General features: G+C 33.1%; 1 protein-coding gene and 1 long non-coding RNA gene across 3 annotated transcripts in view; one reads left to right on the top strand and one right to left on the bottom strand.

The window, feature by feature from the left end:
• Positions 1-16701, bottom strand: part of LOC129786398 (myosin-I heavy chain) — a 57974-nt gene extending 41273 nt beyond the window's left edge. Inside the window, exons 1-2 of the mRNA XM_055821382.1 lie at positions 16400-16701; positions 3457-3572 (exon numbers count right to left, since the gene is read on the bottom strand). Of these exons, the coding sequence (XP_055677357.1) occupies positions 3457-3572; positions 16400-16421 (138 nt within the window). The 5' untranslated portion in view covers positions 16422-16701. The remainder of the gene's footprint in view (positions 1-3456; positions 3573-16399) is intronic.
• Positions 16702-17627: 926 nt separating this feature from the next.
• LOC129786547 (uncharacterized) lies at positions 17628-21631 on the top strand. Of its 2 annotated transcripts, none has more exons than XR_008750136.1 (3): positions 17628-18757; positions 18817-18962; positions 21207-21631. It is a non-coding gene; the product is annotated as an uncharacterized LOC129786547 (long non-coding RNA). The 2 variants fall into 2 exon arrangements; XR_008750137.1 differs by lacking the exon at positions 21207-21631 and having other exon boundaries at positions 17628-18149; positions 18235-18757; positions 18817-19519.
• The last annotated feature ends 1399 nt before the right edge of the window (positions 21632-23030 follow it).

Raw genomic sequence — 23030 nt, 5'->3', positions numbered from 1 at the left:
AAGCAGTGGATTTGAGTCAAATCACGCTCAAGAGCTGATGGATTGCTCAAGTCAAATTGACAACTTTTAACGCAAAAATGGGTCATAGCTTCACAAAAATTGACATTACAGGAGAACCCCTTGATGGATTTGAGTGAAATTTTTTTTAAAAGTTAGATGATAATGTCTACTATTAATTCTGATGAAATTTGAGCCAGGTGTAACTTATAAAAAAATCTGGGAAGCGAATGAAGTTAGGGTACACTTTTTGTAACATAAGGGGGTCACATAAAAAAACATTAAAAAAGAACCACGTGACGGATCGGGATGAAATTTTTTTTAAAAGTTAGAAGGCATTATTAGCTACCATTTGAATCCGAGTTTGTCCAAATCGGTCAACCCTAAGCTGAGATATAGTCAAAAGTGTATTTTTTCACTATAGTTCACTAGAATGACTGTTACAACCGAACCGCTTGACCGATTTTCAAAAATTTAGCAGATCTGGAAAGGGAATTAAATTACCTTTCCAACGACTATCTATTCATCAAAATCGGTGCACTAGCGGCCGAGATGCAAGAGGTCAAAGTCAAAATTTGTGAAATCATGAAAAATAGGCTTTTTCCTAGCTTTACCAAAATGGCTGCCAAGAAATAACGGGTTAACCGATTTTCAAAAATTTACCAGTTTTGGAAAGGTGAGAAATGTACCTTTCCAAAACCAATAAATTTTTAAAAATCGGTTGACCACAGCCGGAGATATAGCCACTTGAAATTTGCCTTCAAAAATACACCATTTTTGCTTGCCCGGAAACTTTTTTAGGGTAGTGTATATAATAAACCACAATGCTTACAATAAATGGTCATTTCTGCCATTAGCACTTTATGTTTTATGATTCTGATATCATGATAGCCTTCATTGAGGACCATTTGTTGGTTCTTCTGTTTTTTTTTTCTTTTGAGTGTGAAATTAAGAACTCAGCATTCTTTCATGCATTCTTTTATGTATAAAATTACTTCACACAGTGGCGTGAGGCAATACTGCCCTGCATATCGAATATGTTTTCATATTGAGACCTAATTGTTGTGATTTTTATCTTAACAACTCAAGAGTGGTGTTTAGTTGGTAAATTGCTCTGTTTTACCAGCACCAACTCGCAAACAAGTTAAATGTGAAATCGTCAAATGACTTACAACACAAGTTTGTTGTTTAACTTTTAAGAAAAGCAATTTCACAGACGGAAAAAATTAAAGAGCTGTAAGAACAGAAAAAATTGACTCTTGAAATGCAAGACGGAGAGGAAAGAAAAAAAGATCAAGAATTTTGTCGACCTTCTTTCTGTCTCTTCGCATCTTTGGTTGTTCTCCTTTTCCAATACAATTCATTTGTCTTTTCGCAGCGTCTGCGAAGTTGCACATTTGCACAATTTGCTGCTCAAGCATGTGTGAAGGAAAGCCAGAGAGGCGCGAGTAGATTTATCTTTGCAAAGAATTCAACACATTATTTCAACGAAACGGAAATTGCCAATGGTGATAACAATTTGCCAGTAGCATTTAATTGTATCATCTACATATTTCTTCCCCCATTTTTTTTTCTCTTTCTCTTCATGCCCACATAATTTAAATGCCTTTCCTCCCAATTGATGTGGAAGATTTTTTTTCTTGTTCCTCAACACCCCCTCTCTGAAGGGAATTAATGATGCTCAACTGGATTGAACTAGAGGAGTGTGTAACAAATGTCTTATACCTCTGGAATTTCCCTCTAAAGTGAGTCCCTTCATTGACGGAGAACACTCGTGGGATATTTTTTCACTTAAATAACTCACATCAAAGCTTTCTTGTCTGTGTGTGTGTGTCTGATTTTGATAAATGGAAATTCTTCCAGAATATTTTTCTTCTACTAACATGTAGAGATATCCCCCCTCATCCCCCCCTATTTGTCGCCCCTATGAATAATCATGCGGTGATAAATATTAAAGGAGATATGATGGACTAAAATGGAATTTCGTCTATATAACGATGGGTGAGAAGGCAGGAAAAATCCCTGTCCAAAAAAGCAATTTAAAAGAGCTGGAGGAAAATATTTATCGAGCTCATGGGGAAAACCAGACATGAAGTTTGAGGGTGTTTATGACGAAGGGGTGCAAACCCTATTTATTACATAATATCTATGTACATTATACTTCATACAAGCAACATTCCCAACAATATGGATTTTTTTGTCCTCACACCACAATCCTATTTGAACTACTATATAATACTACAAACTGCCACTATTATCACAACTACCAATTGTCATTAAATGAATTTCTGCAGAAAAATCAATATCATCCCCGGGAGACAATTTGATAAATTGAAAATTTAAAGAGATACAATCTATTACAGGGGCAAAGTCCTGAATCCCGCGAGGGGAGTATTTTGGGAAAGGGATTTCTGCCACTGACGTATTTTAATGTATTTGTGCATTTTAATGTTCCTTCCTTTTCCCACAAACCACCTCAGAGATATGTTTTTATGCCTATACAAGTGCCGAAGACTTTTCTCGTGGGCGACTTGTACAAGTAAGAAAACATTTTGATAAATTGATCATGAGGTCGTGGAGTAAAAGATTGTAAATCACAGCTACTAAAAAAATCCACAGAAAAAATCTCTCTTGTAGGCAAAGAGATTTTTAAATAAATCCTTGGCTCGTTTGGTGGGGTTTTAGAGAAAAATTTAAATAATAAAGATGCGATTGAGTGAAGAAAAGAAACGCCGTTATGGTGTAAAATATTCAAAGAAATAAAATAACCCAGTGACATATTTATCAATCTTTTCCACCATCTCTGTGTTTTATCGAAATACTTAATCTATGCTCATTGATTAGTGACATGGAACAGAAAGATTAAGATGAAGAAAAATTTAATAATTTAGCATTTTTCTCGTAACAGCGGTAAAGTGAAGGTGTGGTTAATGGTGTCTACCGATAGGGGGATAATGTATTTTGTGGAGACATCTAGCGTTAAATTTAAATTGCAAGAAAATGGCAGAATTAATTGAAAGAAAGTTTTCATTGATTTTTTTCTTTAGAGAAAAGAGCAATTCATGTGGTTCCTTTTCATCTATAGAACCTTTATTGTCTCAACAAGAGGCACCACTCCTGTGAGAAAACTTCTTATTCTCCCAAACACGTAGGAATTCAAACAATTCCTTTCACCCCCTGTCTTAAGAGAGAAACTTTAACAAAATTACCATTGAGAATATTATACCCAAAAACCTCCTCAATATAGTTAAATCTTGGCACGAAATGTTGGATAAACTTTCGAAAGAACTCAATGAGTTTATCAATGAGTTTCTCCCTCGTAAAACAATTTTTTTCATAAGCATTAATTTCTTTTAAAGAAATAGAAGAGAAAATGATTTTGTTTTGTAACCAATTTCAACAAGGCTCACGCAACATAATTCACACAATTACATAAAATTTTCATTGAAAAAAGGATACATAAATCTCATCGCGTTGATAACGTATTTTGAGATTGCGATTGATGCCATTCTCATCAATATCCGATATGCATGTCATATCAGAAACTCCTTTATCCGGTGTCGAACCCATCCGACCTGAAAGAGAAAATAAAAAAGAATTTGTTAGTTTTGTAAATATTTGCGACACATTGCAGCAAAAGACATAACACAATTTTCTTCTTTATGCTTATTTCCCGTTTGGCGGTTGAGGGAAAATAAACGCCTCATGTGCTTCATTTCCCTTCTCAGTTTGTGGTTTCAATTTTGCACAAAATCAATTTACTCATTCCTCTTCCTCCCTGTTTTGCCCCCAAGGAGGGAACATGTCCCCGGTAAATTCAATAAAGATCCCTGAAATACGATATGTATAGTGTGGGATGCAAGAAATATCGATTTGAATGTGATTTTTCTTTTTTTTTTTAGCAAACTGAAGACGGCAAGAGTTGAATGGATACTGCAGCGGCGAAATCACCTGTCTTTTAGCTATTTTACATGTATCCACTCCCTCTATTCTAAACGTCGTTTAAATTCTTTTTAATCTATTTATGGCATAAAATTAATGCTACGGAGCTCTTAGAATTTCCTTCAACACACTTAAATGCGTGTGATCTATTAATAAGCACCACGGGATACAACTGCATCTACTTATACGCACCAAAGGCACCAAATTCTTCTCCAGACATTGAAGATGAAATATTTGTTGATGAAGATTTTTTTCTTCAGAGAGAAATATTGCCCAATAAAGGGGCTGTTACTGTTATTGGTAAAACTCCACGCCTTTTAAACATCCAAAACAATTTTCTCTCAAACTTCCTTCCCGGCTTTTATCGCTTCAACAACCGAGAAATAAAATTAATTAGCTCTTTGGTTCCTCCTTTTCATTCTCACACGAGCCTCCAGAGAATATTTAACCATGGCATAAACTCCAATGGATATTTTTGCTCTCAACTTTAAACTCTTTATTTTTTTTTGTTAATATTTCTGCAGTGCGAAGAAAGATTCTATTTTTGAAGAGGAGAGACCGGAGAAACAAAGACTTCCTCACAATTGAATGAGACATTCACTATGAGTTAAGGGATGTTGCATGAATTTCCCGTGAAAATCACTGCGGGTAGCTCACATGATCAATTGTCCTGAAAATTGTTCAACTACTCAATTCACAGCATTTTTTTTGAGGCACAAAAATAAAAGAACTTCCCTCCTGTAAAAAAAATCACAGCTAAAAAGAACAACGAGCATTTTTCTCTCCTTAAGCACGTGCTTTATGTTAGGTACAGGGAGGGAGCGTAAAAAAGGAGGATCCTAATGTTTTTTTTTCCCTCATATATCCATTTAACAGGCAAAATGTTGAGGAGCATCATCATCTGTCTCAATTACAAATCTCATTCTACTTCTGTGCTGCAGAGTTCAATGTCTCAATTTCATCCTCATTCCCTTATCACCCATAAATGGGGAATTGCTCGTCTTTATTTACATCAAATTCTCTCTGCTCCTTCTCATATTAAACAGATATCTTTCTTCTTTCTTTCTCTTGATTAATTTATCTCAAGTGTATAAAGATTCATTGAAGAATCAGTGAGAGGAAAATCAATAAAAAGAAAGAGTATGATGAGAATATTGAGTTAAATCGGTGAGGAGAGATTATTCCTTCAATGAAAGATATTTGCAATCTTGTTTAAGCTTTAAGAAAAAAATTAGGGAACGATTTCGCTAAAAATCTTTGGGTGGATTTACGTTACGTTAAATGGGGCTAGGAGACTTTCATCTCCTGTGCACTGCGGCCCATGTGGGCCTATTGTGCATTTTGGGTGGATTTTCTCCGAAATCTTTTTTCTGTGAAAAAAAAATTTAAAGATTTAAAAACTTTCTTCAAGATTTTTGAAACGGTATTTTTTCTTTTTCTTCAGTAGGACATTAAAACAATTCAAAAGTAGGTACCACCTGTTAAAATCTTAAAATAACTGGCAAGTTTTAAATAAAAATAAAAGATTTCTGATAGAATCAACCTCTATTTTATTTTTGAAAATTCTTTTAAAAAAATTAATTAGATTCTTAAAAAAAATTTAAAAGAAAATCCTTTTAACTTTGTTAATTTTCTTAAATTTTAAAAAGAAAAAAATCGCAAACTTTCCTGCAGGATCCCCAAATTATAAAAAATCATTCCCAATTCTTTAATCTCATTAAATGCAATAAAATAAGTAAAAGACACAAGAAAAAGAAATTAAAATATTTGGTAAATTTTAGCATAAATAAATTTCGTCCAGCAAAACAAAGATCATCTTTGCAAATCTATTCGTGACGAAGGAGGACTGAAAAGTGATACAAAAAGAAATATTTGATTTAAACGGGTGTGTTGGCACAGAAAACTACACGCGGAAGGCGCATGTCATGTCAAAAGGCAGCATAACAACATGCTATGCTACCCTTACAAACACTCACGCAGAAATATATTTTTTTAATGACCAGCTGCCGTCATTTTCGGCAGCTGCAGCCCTTCTTTGGTTATATTAAAACACAACGGAGGAGAGTATAATTCCACCGGCAGCCTCCAATTTGAGAAGTATCAGATTTTCTTTCGTTGCATCTTTTTTTTTTCTTCTTACAAGTAGGTACCTACCCAAATAGCACAAAAGGAGGATATGCAGGCAGACAAGAAAAAAGATTAAAATCCCCTTGAGCAGGTGTTAATTCAAAAAGAAAACTGTGGTGGAAGAAAGAAAAAAAAAAGCCTCACTGCTGAATACCAAATTCAGTTCTTCCTTTCTCCACCACCGACTGTTTTCTGCGCGGTGTGTTGTCCCAGTCGCAGAGGGCCCAAGAATACCAAATATGCGTGATTAACATGAATACAATACCAATGACAGAGGCTGTATTTTTCACATTTTTTTTCTTTGGATAAATTGGCCGTGACCAAACAGAAAAGCATGAACATTTTGGGGTTGGATGATGATAAAAAGAGACACGCCACAGTGAAAGGAAGAAAGATGTTGCATTTCAGGGGTGCTTCATCCCTGCACTTTATGCACTCTCACAGTTCATTGACCCACATTGTGAACAAAATCACCCAAAAATCTACCAAATATAGGGGTGAGTGACTATTTTAGTGTTAAAGTCATCCAGCCTTTTATATGTAACGTACAAAGAGGCACCAACTAATAAAAAAAACCCTTCAAAAATGTGGGATTAAAGTGGGGAAATAGAGGAAAAAAAAAAGAATTAAATTTCCCTCCGTCTGATTTTTTAATCAAATATGAGGCGCCCATGGGCCATTCTCGTCCCCCTTCAGTGCTGTAATTCACGATTGAAGCATTTAATTACATTTACTTAATCGAAATGAACGACATCGCAGCTTGAAAAAAAAGCGGCTCTCCCGCAATTTAATTGATAAATCATCAGACGCGCGCGGGGACTTAATTTTCGGGCTGGAAGTTTGATGACCCTCTATTGGATCTTCTATTTTATTTTACAAACTCATAAATTGTCTTTCATTTTGGGTTTTCCAACAATCACAAGAAAAAAGAAAACAGACGAGAATTTCATTGACCGGCAGGAGAATGAGGCGGAACTATTCTGCAGAATAAAAATCAAATTTATTTGCATTAATAAACCATTTAGGTTCTTTTAGGTTCTTTGATCCAACGGCTAGAGTACTGTTTCATGCCTCGAATGAATCGTTTTTTTAACGAAAATATATTTATTAGAAAGACATTGATATGCCTATCAGAAGAAGATGGTTTAAACAAATGTTAAAGATTAATTCTTTCCGCTGAGATAAAAGTTATTGAGAAAATATTACAGAATGGAAAATTTCCAATGAAGTTCTAATTGAGCTGTGGATATTAAAATCTTGTCTTTAAAAATTCTTGAAAGTGAAATAAACAAAAGAAAAATTTAATAAAACGTTGTTATCATTTTCCTGAATTGCAAACACGTATACGTCACTCTTCCGCTCGACATTTTCTATTTATGAAGAAAAAATAACAATCTTGAGCATACAATGAGTAATTCAATTGCAGGAATTTTCATTTAAGCTGTCAACATCATTTTAATGATATTGTCAACAAATTTTACAGCCACAGCACTTTTTTTTTCTTTCATTAGTTACGCACTTTTTCTTCGCGAAATACAAAACCTCATCAAATTTTTATATTGGTGGAATTTTTAATGCGACAATTTATTTATTTTTTTCTCCAGCAGTCACTGATTTGAGATAAAGTAGAGAGTCTCTGTGAATATTTATGTGAAAGAAAAACGAAATTTTACACACCATTTTGCTACTTCTCTCTCGAGGAGTCTTTCACTCATCATTGCCTCATATAAATCAGACGGAGTTTGTGGATTTTTTTCGTTGTTACACACTAAAAATAATTCCCAAAAAATTTACGATTTGTGCACTCTACAGTGATTCCGTAAATGTCTTAGTTTTTTTCTTTCACTAAACTTTTAGTAAAATGAATTTTACTAAAGTTTACGATAAAGCCTAAATTCTTAGATTTTTTTTTAACGAAATCTTAGTATAAATCCTAATATGAGTTTTGTAGTATTTTTGCTAAAACTTTTGTTATTTTTTATTAATATCCTTATTGAAATACCTGAAATTTATTTCTTCTTTTATCTTGCAATAATTCCGAAAATTTTTATTTTAATTTCATTTTGATGCCCGTTGGTTTTCCCATAAAACGAGAGAGCGAAGAAACACTTGCTCTTTGAATAGAATAATCTACAGTTTTCATACTTTTTACGAAGAAAATGGATTATTTTACTCAATTTATAGCATATTTGTGTTCAAAAGACTAAAATTTCGTTTTATTTTACTAAAACACCGTAAAAAAACACAAAAAGTTAAAATTTTTAGTTATTTTTACTAAAATAAAAAAATGAGAACTAAAAATCTAACAAAAATACCTAAAGAAATAGTTTATTTTAACAAAACTCCTGGGACACTCACCGATTTTACGTTTAAATACGGCAGATTTTCCCGCAAAGGTACATTTACAGGAAATTTAGTACCTAGCAAATTTACTAAAATTATTTTTAGTGTGTAAAATTGTGATTTTAATTTTGGGCTTTAGTTTAAAAATGCACCAAATTAGTAGTCATGTCCCATCTTCATCTCTTTCATAATCTCAATGTGAGATCTCTGCGTATGCTTGTTTTATCATTATAAATTCAAATTGTTGTTGGCTTTTCCTCACATGCGCTTTTCAGCATATATGATGCGCGAGGAAGTGTTGAACATTCAGCCCACATACTTAAACATATTTCTTGAGACATGAGCGACAAGAAAAAAAAATGTTTGGAAGTATAGAGAAAAAAAAATTCATAACGTCGAAGGATTAACTCACAACAAGCGAGTGTATGGAAAGTTGTTTACACTCACAGGGTTTTATTGCGGCTTTTCTTTCTTCTTCCCGCCACCCCCATCATTTACTATTATGTTTACTCATGTATGTTTACAACTCATGTGATATTTATGCTGTGTGAGGGAATTATTCAAATAAACACGAGAAAAAAATCATCGAGGTATTTGCCGCGAGAAGCTGAAAATTGGCGTTAGAGAATTTTCCACGAAACACAGAGTTCATTCACCATATAGAGTGAAAAAAAAAGCCATATTAAAATCCATTTGAATAATAAAAACATTCTCAAAAGGAGAAAAGACTCAATTGAATTTTGGAAGAAGCAAAGAAATATCAATATCTCCCCTATAAAGAAACCATATTGGGTTTCTTTTTCAAAGTCTTTTTTTTTGCATTGTGAATTTGCAATCTTTGTGCCATATTTAGTACCACATGCTGTGGATGAAGAAGCTAACCTGGAAATAATTAAGAGCTTATTTATTTTGATGCCATTCCAGCAGACAGACTTATTGAGCCGCACACAGTTAGATATATTTTTGCATCTCTCAATCTCACTGATTTAATTATCCAGCTGAGAAATAATAATAATCAATATGTCTTGCCTGGCGTGGAGGTCACTACTCCAATTCCTTCTAACGTCTCCTCCACAAGAAGAAAAAGAAATTATTCCGCCACGATAGACATCGCAAAAAAAACAATCTTTCCGCAAATCCAAATCACAGCATAATAATACAGGTTGATGACGCTCAATAAAAGCATTTCAACAATGTTGCACATTGTACATCGTTTGCACGTAAAATATGAAATTAAAGTCTCTGCATTTCTCTCTCTAGGTTGCATGGAATTTAAATAAAAAATAGAAAAAAAGTGATTAAATTGTTCACGAGCGATACAATTGCAATGTGAGCCATTGCTTAATCTTCCACTTCCCTCACACAGATCGTTTCCTTCTTCAATCTCTGATGGAAATAAATATTAAAATAATTTTTTTTCGGATGCCTTATTTATTTTCCTCTCTTTTTTTTGACTTCACGCAGCATAAATGTATTACAAATTAAGCCATATGGTGAACATATCTTTTATGTAACCATATTTTGGAATATATAATTTTGTGCGCTCCTTCTTTTTTGAATAGATGAAAATATTATTTTATAAGGCGCAACACCGAAATTTTATCCACTTGGCTAACCACTCGAACTATAATAATTTCAAAAGCATCATCAACTTGTGGATACTAAATGCCTTTTTTTTTACATTTTCAAGAACTTGAAATATAAAGTTGTTTACTATAAGAAAACTTGTGGAAAGCTCTATGTTAACCCTTTGGTGGACGATGCTTTGAAATTAGAGCTTGAATACGCAATTGAACCCTTGGAGGATTCTGCTGACCAAAGTGACCAATTCGACTTTTTTCAATCGCCCCAGAATTTAGTTCTATTTAACATTTTGTGATAAATTCTATATTTGTGTATAGGACGGTTTCATTACTTCAAAATCGTGGAAAGAAAACTTGGAAAAACATTTTCTTTTAAGACAAAATGATGGTCAAATTTTTGAGGTTAGAAACCTCGATCCTCCAAGTGTTAATAATTTTTCTTTGTTCACTTGTCTTTCTTGAAAACACAATCAGTTCTTAAAGAGTTAAAAAAGAATTTTTAAAGCATCAATTTTCAATTTTACTTCAAAAATTAATTCTGAAGCATTTTCCTTTTAAAAACATTTTAAATAGTCCCCTGGAAACTCTCAATTATCACATCAACATGTTAAAATTACTTTCATTACTCAAGAGACTCAAAACGTGTCTTAATTGGCACCTGTCTCAAGTACGTGTGTAGCGACAAATCCCCTTCAATAATTTAATCCTTTACTTATAAACCATTAAAATGTCTTTCGAAAAAAACATATCATTGCTTGAGTGATTCTAAATCTCATTCTGTTCACATTCATATAGCCTCGCCCATTTAATAGCCACCCATTCAAAGGACGCATTGTGATCAAGCAACCCCCTTAACTTTCCATCAAATTTCCGATAGAGTTCCTTTGTGAAGAGCATTATGTATGTATGTATCTACTGTGCCCCACCCCGTTGCGGTCAACTTACTGTGAATTTCGTCTCATGGCAGGGGGTGTCCCTCTAGAATTACAAATTTAACTATGTGTTGTATAGCATGGGCAGCAAGCACATAAACTACCTGAAGAATTATCGATTTCCGCTGTGGGACAAGTTTACTGGAAAAGCTCTTTCATAAACACACACTGCCCAGTCCACATTCCTCAAGAAAATTGAAGTTAATCGAGGTGAGAAATCGACTAATTACTCCCTTTTTAAACTTCCACGAAAAGTTTATTATACTCGTTTAAATAACAAACATTAAATTCCAAAAATAAATATAATCAAAGGTATTTAAAACATGGCAATTTTCAGTGAAATTCATGAGAATATTTACACGCAGAGACTTTGGAATTTGTTGTCAAAAATGATTAAATCTGGATGTATAATCAGTTGAGATATAAATGGGAATAAATCTTCTAATTAATGACTTTATGAGATCTGAGAGAGAGATTTCCATCAGATAATAAATCAAAATGTCAACATTTAAGGAGACAATTTGCAAAAGGTCCATTGATTAAATTGCTAATGATTATTGCTTATGATTCAGTTTAGTTCCCCGACAGATGGTAGAGATTAGACTTGAGTGTCAGTTTGGTGATGATGCTCAGAGTTTAATTAACAATTTCAATGGGAGATTTTCTCTCAAAAACTAAATACATAAAGTTATTCTATTGCAACATAATAGTTGTCCGAAGCACGTGAGTTGTTTAATAAGTTGGACAAATAAACAATTTACAAGAAAGTGAAACTTTTTATTCTTTTTATTTATTCTTAAGCAGTTTAATGTTTAAGTTGTAATATTAATGTTTAGTAATAAAATATTATTGTTTTTCAAATAAAATTGTTTTTAGTTCATACTTTCTATCTTTTTCATGGAATACAGTCAGGAAAACTCGGAAAAATATCGTCAAAAAAGCAAACAATGACGTAATCAATCTGTTTAAGAGAATAATCTTTAAAGTGAAACATGTGCGCTAATGTTTCATTTGTGAATTTGAGGATTATTGAATAAAATTCTCATTTAAAGAAAACTCTGAAACAAATATCTACTAAATAAATTTAAAAAAAAAACAATTAATAAGAAATTCTTTACAATTTTTTATTCGTTCACGAAAAATAAATACTGAAGAAACATTATCGCAGATGTTTCATAGAAAGAAACAAAATAAAACACAATGGTGACGTTCTTCAGTACATTTTTGAGCAAACTTTTACGGATTTATTATTTGTTTGGGTACTTTTTGCGAATTTTTAAATCTTTCATGAAATTATTTTTCCAAAATGTTTTTTTCGAAGGAAATCATGATATCATTAAATTGACTTCTTTTTGTTAGTTTCTGTTTCTTTTTTTAAATCTTGAGCTCTATTCTCATTTTGAGTGGCCTAATTTTTATGCCCCGCTATGGGACTAAAAGTTACAAACATAAAGCCTTTCAAACTAATTGAAAATCTTTTATTCAGTCGAGAATAGCACAAATCACACAAGATCAAGACAAACACTTTTCGAAACAATAATTTCCCATCGATTGACAAGATAAGAAAATTTTCACAGAAATCTCTCAGAATTTTATTAGAAAATTAATTCATCAAAATAAATATTCTCGCGGCCTTCCTTTTATAGAATATTGTGATAAGAAGACTGATTAAGTTCTTCACTCTTAATTTTCAAGCTGTATGAATCACCATGTTAAATTTATGATTAATGGTTGTGTTTGATGTTTGATGAGAGTGAGAATTTAAACATTAAAACTCAAAACAATTCGATGAAAGAGCTTCAATACTTTGGTATTTTCACACAATCAAGATATCGTGTTTACTTTAAAAACATTAAAAGATAAATAGATGCTAAACTCTTGCACCACATAATGTACTTGGTTGGGTACAGTCAATATGTGGGATTCCTTGAGAGACCTCACTGAGAAATCTTCCAAGACATTCTTTACCTATAGACTTTTATCACTCAGCACCAGATTGAAGTGAATTAAATCACAAGGTGTAGTCATTGATGGTGAATATCCATCACTTTTACCGGCGTGCGTCATGTGATGTTAAAGAGCATTGCAGAAGATATGGAATTTCCTCTCTACCGCCATGCTCATGTGCCTTAAGATGCTGGACGACTTCTTTTTTTTTTCTCCGTTTTCTTGCAAATTCCTCTTTGAATCATTCCATCGACTGACGCGGTTTTTTTTTTGCCTCTCATCTTGCACAATCCTCATCGATGACGTGCTAACCGAAGCACACAAGTGAGGCAAAAGAAGCCCACAAGGAGATAAAACTCAAAACACGTTTCCACATTAATTCGTGGAAGTACGCGCGCGCCAAAGATTTAGCTTCACCATTCCACAATGGCCAGACATTGGGAATCACACAATGTTGATAAAAAGGAGATCGAAGATGGAAAAGAAGGCAACAGAGACGATTCATTGCAGAGCAGAAGCAAAATTCTAAAACTCTTCCATTTAACGCGAAGCATTACCAATGGTGAGTTTGGGAAATTTCTTTGACTCTTCCCATCTCAACATACATACATTGATGTATGTATGTATATAGCAATGTTTGTTGTGTAAAATGAATGATCATAAAATTCCAATTAATTCTTCACTTTCGTCTTTCATCTCTCGATGGCAGATGGGATTTTATTTTTAGAACCCCTCACCCCCCGACCTCGTGCTTAGGGGAGACCGGGGTAAAAATAGTCAATTTGCATAAATCCTTATCTGCAGGATTCCCCAAGGGCAAGAAAATTTCCTCGATAGGTCATTCTTATAGGAAATTTCCTGGCCTACAACTTTGTCTCAGACCACTTTTCTCTATCTCCACGGGAAATATGAGTTTTCGAGCTTTTCCTAAACCCTTCCGCTTCTGACTTTTTTTAAACGCGGCGGGTAAATATAGTCACCAGTTGGCTAAATAAAGTCGGTCGAATTTTCCGACATTTCCAATGATTTTCCACCTGAGTGATTGATAGTAGTTGATAGCAAAACTTCTCACCTTTTGATCCGCGACAAGGAATTTCACTTTTATACGCACTAAAACAAGGAATTTTGCGATTTTCTCAAACACGCCATTTTGCAACAAATGGATAGAAAATATGTCGAAAATTTCGAACTCCCATATGATTTACATGGGTTGACCCGATCTACCCCAAGGGGTATGTTTTGATTCAAAAAATTGTAGAGAAAAATCATTAAAAGTTATTGAAGAATACACCTTGGCAACGTTTTCTGAAGTAACCCAGCTAGTGAGAAAAATTATCAGATTGGAAAATTGCTGAAGGAAAACTTCGGAAAACGCGTTTTTCTCAATACGCAAAAGTTTGGGAAATGGGCCAAAAATCTATTTTCATTTTTAACTCCTAAAGTACTGATCGCATAACCTCCAAATTACTGTCAAAAATTATAGGTTGGTAGGGCTTTCCACCAGAATTTTTTCCGATTTTTCCGATTAATAACTTCGGAGAAATTGGCATTTGAAAATTCGAAAATGACTATTTTTACCCCGGTCTCCCCTATGTATAATTTTTTTCTTTAAAGAACGATCCTCCTTCTTTCTTTCCCATAATGCGGATATCGTGATCAAAAATATGTAGAGCAATGCGTTGAATGTTTATCAACACCATAAGAATTATTTTTTGTGTGTGGAAGAAAGACCTTCCTGTGTGAAAATTCATATCTTTTTTAGGTAAATATTCTTCCACATATCAAACTATTTATCGTTAAAAAAAAACTCTCGATAGATTAAACAAAAAAGAATGTTTTCTGTATCGATATCAAGTTCACGAATGTATAAACATTGAGAAAGGTCACAAGTCTTCCATTGAGCATTGACCATTATTTGGGGTTTTTTTTTCCTCAGCTGCTTTCAGTATGAATCATCAAGAAGCGGATTTAAACAAAAAGTCTCTGACTCAACAATTTGCATTTTACAAAAAAGTTTTTTTTTACACTTTGTAATACTTTTAGGATGGAAAGAAAATCCTTTTAGAAACTCTTCAAAATGTATTTATTTATCTTGTAAAATCTACAAAAAACTACATACCTACTTCAGATCCTTTTATAGGTAACAAAACCATGTCCGAATGGTCTTTTCGATTTTTTTTCTCATTTTATTTGGAATCTTTGTAATCTTTTCAAAATATTGATATGGAGAGAGATTAGAATTGAATAGAGACTCAAAGAAAGACCCTTTTTGGGATTAGTCTACACGGAACTAATTTGGTAAAAGCATAACAAAATCATAAAACCATTAAGACACATTGGGGCAAAATGAATCACTTAAGAAAAATGTTTAAGTACCTACTTAAGCTTTTTCAAAGCCTTCAAAGCACTTTTCGCATAAATTCTTTGTGTTTTTATGTAAATATTCTGAATATAGGTACACTAAAATCATTAAAATGTAAAATTTTGTTTATTATTTTAAAGAATTCTCTTTGCGAGGCAAAAAAATCAAAACAAAATGACAAAAAATCAAAATTCTGCCAAAAAAAATTGATTTGCGAGAATTTTATGAACGTAAAACTTTTCTTTAAAATTCTTTGTTTTATAACTTTGCAAAAATATCACAAAGAACTCTTTTCTTCTGGTCAGAATATTTTTTTTTCTAAGAAATTCTCCTAAAACTCTCAATATTGTGCGAAATTCAAAAATTAAGTACAAATGACACCCATAAAAATATTTCTTTCATTTTTCTTGATAGTTCCTTCATCCTTTTAAAAATCTAAAATTTCGCGAAAAAAAGATCTTTTTCAAAATTGATTTAAAAGAATGAATCCCTCAAACTTCTAATTCTTAAGCATATTTATGGAAGAATTGAAACAATAAAAAATCTCCTCTAAAATCATGTAACGTTTTTCCTAAGTTGGTTAACATCCGGATGTTGAGATTAATGCCCCACCGCGTGTTCCGGAGGAGCCTTATCGCGAAAAAAAATGTGTTTGATTGCTCAATAAATTGAAAGGCAAACAACACCAACGAAGAATTGGGTCAGGCACAGAGATGTCAGGAAGATGGGAAGGGCTGAAACAGGGCGTGTTCCAGGACATTGACAGAACATCCAGCAAAATGAGAAAACCTGGGAGGATTTTTTCCTTTTGAAAATCTTAAAGATCCTTTAATCTCTACTTTTTGAGGTAGGGAAAATCAGCTGAATTACAAATGTGAGATTTCACAGGGAGTTGGGAAATTTGCGCGAATCCTCCCTAACGATGGAAAATCGCGCAGACAGTTTTATCGAAGTGTCTGTGTGGGAGTTTTCTGTGCCTGTGTGGTGGAAGGGTGTGTTTGCGAAAAGTCGGAAAAATCCACCCATTTGCCCAGAGGGAAAACCACCAAAGATGATCATTTCTGCTGCCCAAACTTCCCCCGAATGACTTGCAAATGCAAAATCCCCAATCGAATGGACTCTTCTTGTGGAAAATCCCCACAGTTTGCAGGATGGGCGAAACTTACCCTCAAAAATTGGGCCAGCCATATTGCAAGAGGGGTTGCTTCACCCGATCCTTCCGCAGATATTTGCTGGACGTTGCACAAGTTAATCCAATTAAGAGATATTATATCCTTTATTACAGGCGTCACTGCATCTCACTTCCCCAAACACTTCCTTTCTCACACAGATGGGATTCACTGAATTATTTTTTTTCTGCACAAAATTTTGCTCTTCTTTTGCACGGGGGTGGAAAACAATTTGTTATTTTCACATCACAAACTACGGCACACCCGCACGGCACAAACAGCTGGTAACGACTGAATTTTGTGCTTTTGTGCAGAAACCTTCCCGCCTCAGTTTTGCTCTCGCGGGCTCTCGACACTGTCTCGTCGGCAGTTTTTAGGGGGAGATTTTTCTTCGATTACTTGTTGGGCAGAGTCGGCAGAGTCTGTTTGGCTTCTGCAGCTGCAGAAACTTTATAAAAGTATTTAAAAATTAACTTTAAAGAACTTTTAATGATGAAAATTGATAGAAATCTTTATATTCTAGTTTAATTTAATCAAATTCGTAAAAATTGACTGCATTTTTATCAATTTTCTACTAAAAGGAGCCGCCATTTTGTTTTTTTTAAGGTTAGTTTTCAGAGATGGTATTTAAATAATACTAAGCTTTTATGTGAGTTATCAGTATTTTAATAAGAATAGAATCTAATTTTCCAAGCTTACGTGAATTTTCAGCATTTTCCATGAATTATCGTCTGATAAATCGCATATTTATGCTGAAATTCTCTGCAGAATTTAGTCGAATATCCAGGAGAACGATAAAAGCATTTGATTAAGATGTTCCATATGAACCTGCAATATTGCTTGGAATAATTTTTCTATTTTTAGTCCTTATTTTTTTTATTTTTAATCACTTACATTTTTTTTAAATTTTATTGTAAAGCAGAAATTGTGCAAAAGAATAATTTAAAATAGTCTTTTTTGGGACAGCCGAATGACTGAAATATTTTTTTGGGTGTATCGATAAATTTTGTGTTTTGTGAGCCGAAAATAATCGGCGACCATCCAAAATATTATTTTTCGCATACTTTTCCTGTTTCTGAGCACTTTTTATGCATTTTCTTCTCTTATCCGACTAAGAAAACTGAGAAAACACGAGGAAAACTCAAGAAATCCACAGAATAATTATAAATTATCTCATTAACCGCCCGAAGGCTGTGACCAAAACCAGGGGCCTGACACGGTCCCTTCTTAGCCGAACTCAGCAAATTAATGGCGGACGATTTGCAGGAAAATTCTGCTATCATTTAACAGCGCCATCTATTGGTTAGCACCGCCGAAATTTTAACATAACCTCAAAATTTGTTTACATTTCCACTAAAACGTCCGGAATCGAGAATATTTAATTAATTTATTTAGTTTTAAATTATTTTATCGTCCCCAAGTGATAAAGACCGGTAATTTGGGTAAGAGAAAGTGATTTTAGAAAAAAAAATTGTGTAGTTTTTAAAAGAAAGTGCAGAAAAATACTTCAGAAAAATCATACAAGGCAGTTGATCACCACCAGAAAGCCCGGAAATTTCACATAGACAGGACTCGAATGGCAGGAAAATATAGAGATATTCTGCCAAATAAATGTGAGATCAACGCAATGAAGAATTATCCACAATACACGGCATGCTTGTCCGGGAATACAGTAATCACTGTACGGAACGACGAATCCAAAAGAAAATAAAGTGTACCTACATATCAGTACGATTTCATGGGACGGGTAAGACTACGGGGGTGTCTTCCTCAATTTTCAATCTTCTAGCTCAAAAATGCATGTTAAATTCTCATTAAATAAAATGTTACAGCAACAATAAGAAGAGGGCCCATTCACGCTGCTCCAGCCGCTCCAGCCCATAGATTTCAGGGTTTTCTCATGGGAATCAAGAACGATCTCCCCGTCAAGTGTTTTGTAAGATGAACTTGGAGAAAGAATTAGTGATACACCTTGATGAGACTGTAAAAATTACCAAAATTATTCGTGCTTGTGATCATCAGTGATTCATTTACTTGGACGGATTAAGAAGAAAGCCATTGAGAAAGTTCCAAGGATGAACATTTTTCCACGAGTTTCTTCCTTTCCCGCAAACGTATTTTAACAGGGCAGTTGCATAAACAACCCCACTGCTGGTACATTTTCCGACGAAGATCTTGGAGTGGAAAAATTCCTGTTTTCTACAGCAAATTCTCTAAGAAAGTCAAAACATCGAGATTCAGCATTAGGAGGTTGAAGAGGAAATTCTCAATACGGGAAATGCAGATTACTGGTTGGAAAAACCAGAGAAGGATTTATTCCCGGAATGTGAAAAATTCGAAGAGATGTTAGAAAAGGTTTGTAATTCTAGATATATTGGTTTGATTCTTGCATAACACGATCACATGTCTTACAGGAGGATTTCTACTCATAATAATACAACAAGGGAATCCTTCATTTGATGAGATTCTTCATGCTCTTCACGATGTTCCGGCCTATCATTTATGTGACACAGAACATCTAGCTACAAAACATACAGCTCACTCATTGGAAGAGAGTTAGGTATGCAATTCTTATTTTCTGGCTTCTTGCTAGAACTTGTTCTTTTTATATTTACTCTCGATAGACTTAAGGCGGGTTAGGACCTTAATTCATAGGGTTTCATAGGATATTTCAATACCAAAATATCAAAATCTCTATTTGGCTCTTAATTGTCTCACAATTTTATACTAAAGAATAAACCGTTCGTGTAGGTAGTTCTTTTCAACATTCTAAATTACTTTAAATTAAAAAAAAATACTAAAACTAGCATGAGATGATGTATAAGGTAATATTTAAGTCTACGTTAAACCCGCAAAACACCAGTAAATATTTATTTTATTTTCAAAATAGTTTTTCGTTCAAATATTTTTTCACTTTTAGACTATAAAAAGTAAAAGAAGAAAGTTTTTTTGCGGATTTTTTTGAAGCGCAAAAGATAATTTTTGCTAGTAATTTTAATTTAAAGAAAGAAAGATCTTTTATAATGATATTTATTTCAATCAAAAGTTTTTAAGAAATAATCAAAAAGAATAAAGAGTTCTTCATTTTAAAGTTGTAAAGACAATAAATCAAAATTAATATTAAAGCAATAAATTTCATTCAGAAAAGAGAAAAGATTACCTACTAATAAAAGGGAATTTACTTCAAGGAAGAAAAATAAATTATTGCAAATTAAATTTAATGGCGAAAGAAAGTTCGTGTGAAGAAATATATTTTCTTTATTAGGGTTATTTTTAGGAAAGAAAGAATAATTTCAAATAAAGGTTAAAGAGATCTTCCTTAGAATAAATTGTTGTAGAATAAGAAATCTCTGCTTTAAACATCTATTATTTTTTTTTTAAATCAACAAGTTGCTCTTAAATAGTGTTACGACACTAAACCCTTTCCTTTTAAAAAAAAAATCGAATTAATTTTCTTTAACTTTCGTTCATTTCAGTCTCAATATTATTTGCGTCTTTTAATACTGCTCAAAAATTAGTTTACAATTGAATGAACTATTCTCTCTACGTTGTGAAACGCCAAGTTTTTATAAATGGACGCATTACAATTAACTTTTATTTGTAATGGAACTCTTTTAGATAATGAAAATATATTTTTTTAAAGTTATTTTTACGAATTTGGGAAATTTTTGGGTTCTCACCGATAAAGGGTTTTTCAAAAAAAAATTATTAATTGCAAAATTATTGAAAGAGAATATTTTTTTTAAAGAAAGAAGATTTTTAGGGGAGTTTTTTTTTTTAATTAATTGCGGAATCCATCTTAAATGGTGATTTAACCGGGAAATTATTTTTGAAAAGAGATTTATGTTAAAAAAAAAAATGAAAAACAATTTTATTGACACAAAACGCAACTAAGGGATGGTCACGTTATTTTGGAAACTCTACAGGAACAAAATGGCCAAAATGTGAGAATTTCAAATAATTTTTTTGAGCACAAAAATTAATTTTCAAAATTGAAAATACTGAATTCTTATCAGTATTTGGCCATTTAACGAGAGTGCAAGCCAATTTCTATTTTTTTGTTTCAAAATTGGCTTGAAAACCGCTCTCGAAAGTCCCCGAGTTTCCAAAATAACGTGACCATCCCTTATACTATATAGGTATAAAGAAATGAGATTCTTAAGATATTTAATTTTCATAGAAAAAATGTGTGTTAAATTCCGAGTGACAAGAACCATTTAAAAAAAAACGTAGTTTAGTTTTATCTTTGAAGATTTCAATTTCAACTATTTAATTCAAAAATTATTATTGTGATGAGCTCGGAAATGAAAAAAGAGTCAAAAAAAAGAAAGAAGGATAATGAAGAGGACCGAGACTTTCATTTAAACATTGCCATTTTTCATAAATAAGAATAAAGCAAAAGAAAAATGCAAGGAGCAAAAAAGGTTTGCACAGAATATTTTTTTGGGACAAAAACAAAAAATAATAATAATTATTTTTCAATGCGTAAAAAATAAATATAACTTTTAGAGCAGCATTATAAATTACAAAAAATATAGTTGAAGAGGCATTAGAATTTTTATATATTTTAAATTATTTTACAACTTATCAAATATATTTATTTTTTAAATTGAAAATTTTTTATTCACTTATTTTTTTTATAACTGGCAAACTGTACATTAACATTTCTATAGATGCTATTATAGTTTCGATTTAGTACCACGATCACATCATGAACTCAGCAAATTTTTGAATCATTAAACATGGTATGCAGAGAAAATTATTCTAAATTCTAATTAAATTCTATTTCTTTGAAAATTTCCAGAAGTTTAACTGTGATATTTGAGGTATCACCCCAAATTTGATCTAAATCTGCACTCTGGCAATTCTCATCGATGAAGCGGTACATCCTTCACTGTAGCTCCTGCGGGGAAATGCAGGAGATATATCGCCAATGATCACAGTACTGAGACTCCTATTTTGCAACCTAAGAATCAAAATATATGATTATTAGTTGTGGAGAAATCAATAGCAGTACTACGTATGATATACCTAGCAGCCAGCGATGCACATAAACCGCGTCACCTCATTCAGGACTTCACAATTACTGCCCTCATTCCGTACATTGAGCAATTCGTTTTGAGTGAGCCTATTGCAACGAAGAAAATATAACAGCATTCTTCCGGAAAAAAAATATGTTGATCATACAGATGCGACAGAGCTTAAAGAAACAATAAAAAGGAAATCAGATAATAGAAGTGCTTTTTCTTTAAAATTGATTAAAACTTACATATCTTTGCGTACATATTGTGTTTTGTAAAGTCAGTAGACAAATAAAATTCCAATTTTCACCCTAAATTAGAAATTATTTGTTATGAGTGTTCACAGCATTTCCTGAACTGGGAATAGTCAGACGAATTTTCTACTTCTCAAGAGAGAACAGCTTCTTCCCGACATTCAATGAATCCTGGACATTGAGCTTCTCAGGATTCGCTTATTAGTATTGTAGCACTACAAGTTTATCTCCAGAGACGTTAAATAAAGTCGTAATCTGCTTTTCTGGTCCTTCTTTGGTACTTCTATTATGCTTCAGTGTTGTGAATCAATCTTCTCATAGGCGCTTCAGTCTCCTTGATCCTTCCCTTGAGAACTGAATAGGTTGTTTGTTTGCCTTTTCTAAAAATATTTCACTCTAGCAGCCTCAAGATTTTAATACTTCGCATTCCTCGGTGAGAATTGATGACCGGACATGACTCCTGACAAAACCATGGGGCACCTAGACTTTTTGTCAGTTCAAGATTCGCCTGATATTCCAATTTGCAATCAGAAATTGCCTGCGACAAAGAAATCCCCATTTTTTTTCTTGCACAAAGTCTTCCGGGTGGCATTACAACTTTCACTCGTGAAAATAAACATTTTCTTTGTCACGTATCACAAATCGGCAGCACTTTACACATCACTTAGGCAAATATTCTAACTTTTACTGTATTTTAGTCATGCTAAAGCACAAAAATAAGCTTTAAAACAAAGAAAATGATGAAAATCAAGAATCAAAACAAAAAAGTAAGGTTATGTTAAAAACTGTTAAAGGTCTCGAAGCTACATAGTTTTTGCTCATCAATAGATGGCGCGGTTGTCACCAAGGAAGAAAATGTCGTGATTTTTTTCTAAAAAGTGCATTGAAATTTTTAAAGTCAATATTAGTGCATTAATAGGAATGTGCCACCCACCAAACTTCCTCAATCGATAGAATATTAAATTATCTTTCCAGTGATGGTAGAATTTTTCAGATTGAGGCATTTTTCTGGGTGACACATTTCTCGAAAGTCGAGGGATACCTAGGGATCACTGAATTCCTATGGAAATAGAGCTCATGTCAGGCCCCTGACCAAAACACTTACGCGCATTACTAATGGGGTAGGTGACCGACCCCATAGAATTTTTCGCAGAAAAAGCAAATTCTTTCAAATTAATGAGTATTAATGACCATTTTAGAACACAAAAATAATTTTTAATTGGATTTTTTGATGATTTTTCAATGAGTTTTTTTGAGGTTAGAATCGTCTAGAAAGAGACAAAAAGAAGAAAAATGGAACAAAGGCCGTTAAACCAATTTTTGAATTTCCTCTTCTTACATTTTTGCTAATGA

The sequence above is a fragment of the Lutzomyia longipalpis genome, chromosome 1, assembly GCF_024334085.1.
Source record: "Lutzomyia longipalpis isolate SR_M1_2022 chromosome 1, ASM2433408v1".
NCBI classification, from domain to species: Eukaryota; Metazoa; Arthropoda; class Insecta; order Diptera; family Psychodidae; genus Lutzomyia; species Lutzomyia longipalpis.
This window is presented reverse-complemented; position numbering and strand designations above follow the sequence as displayed.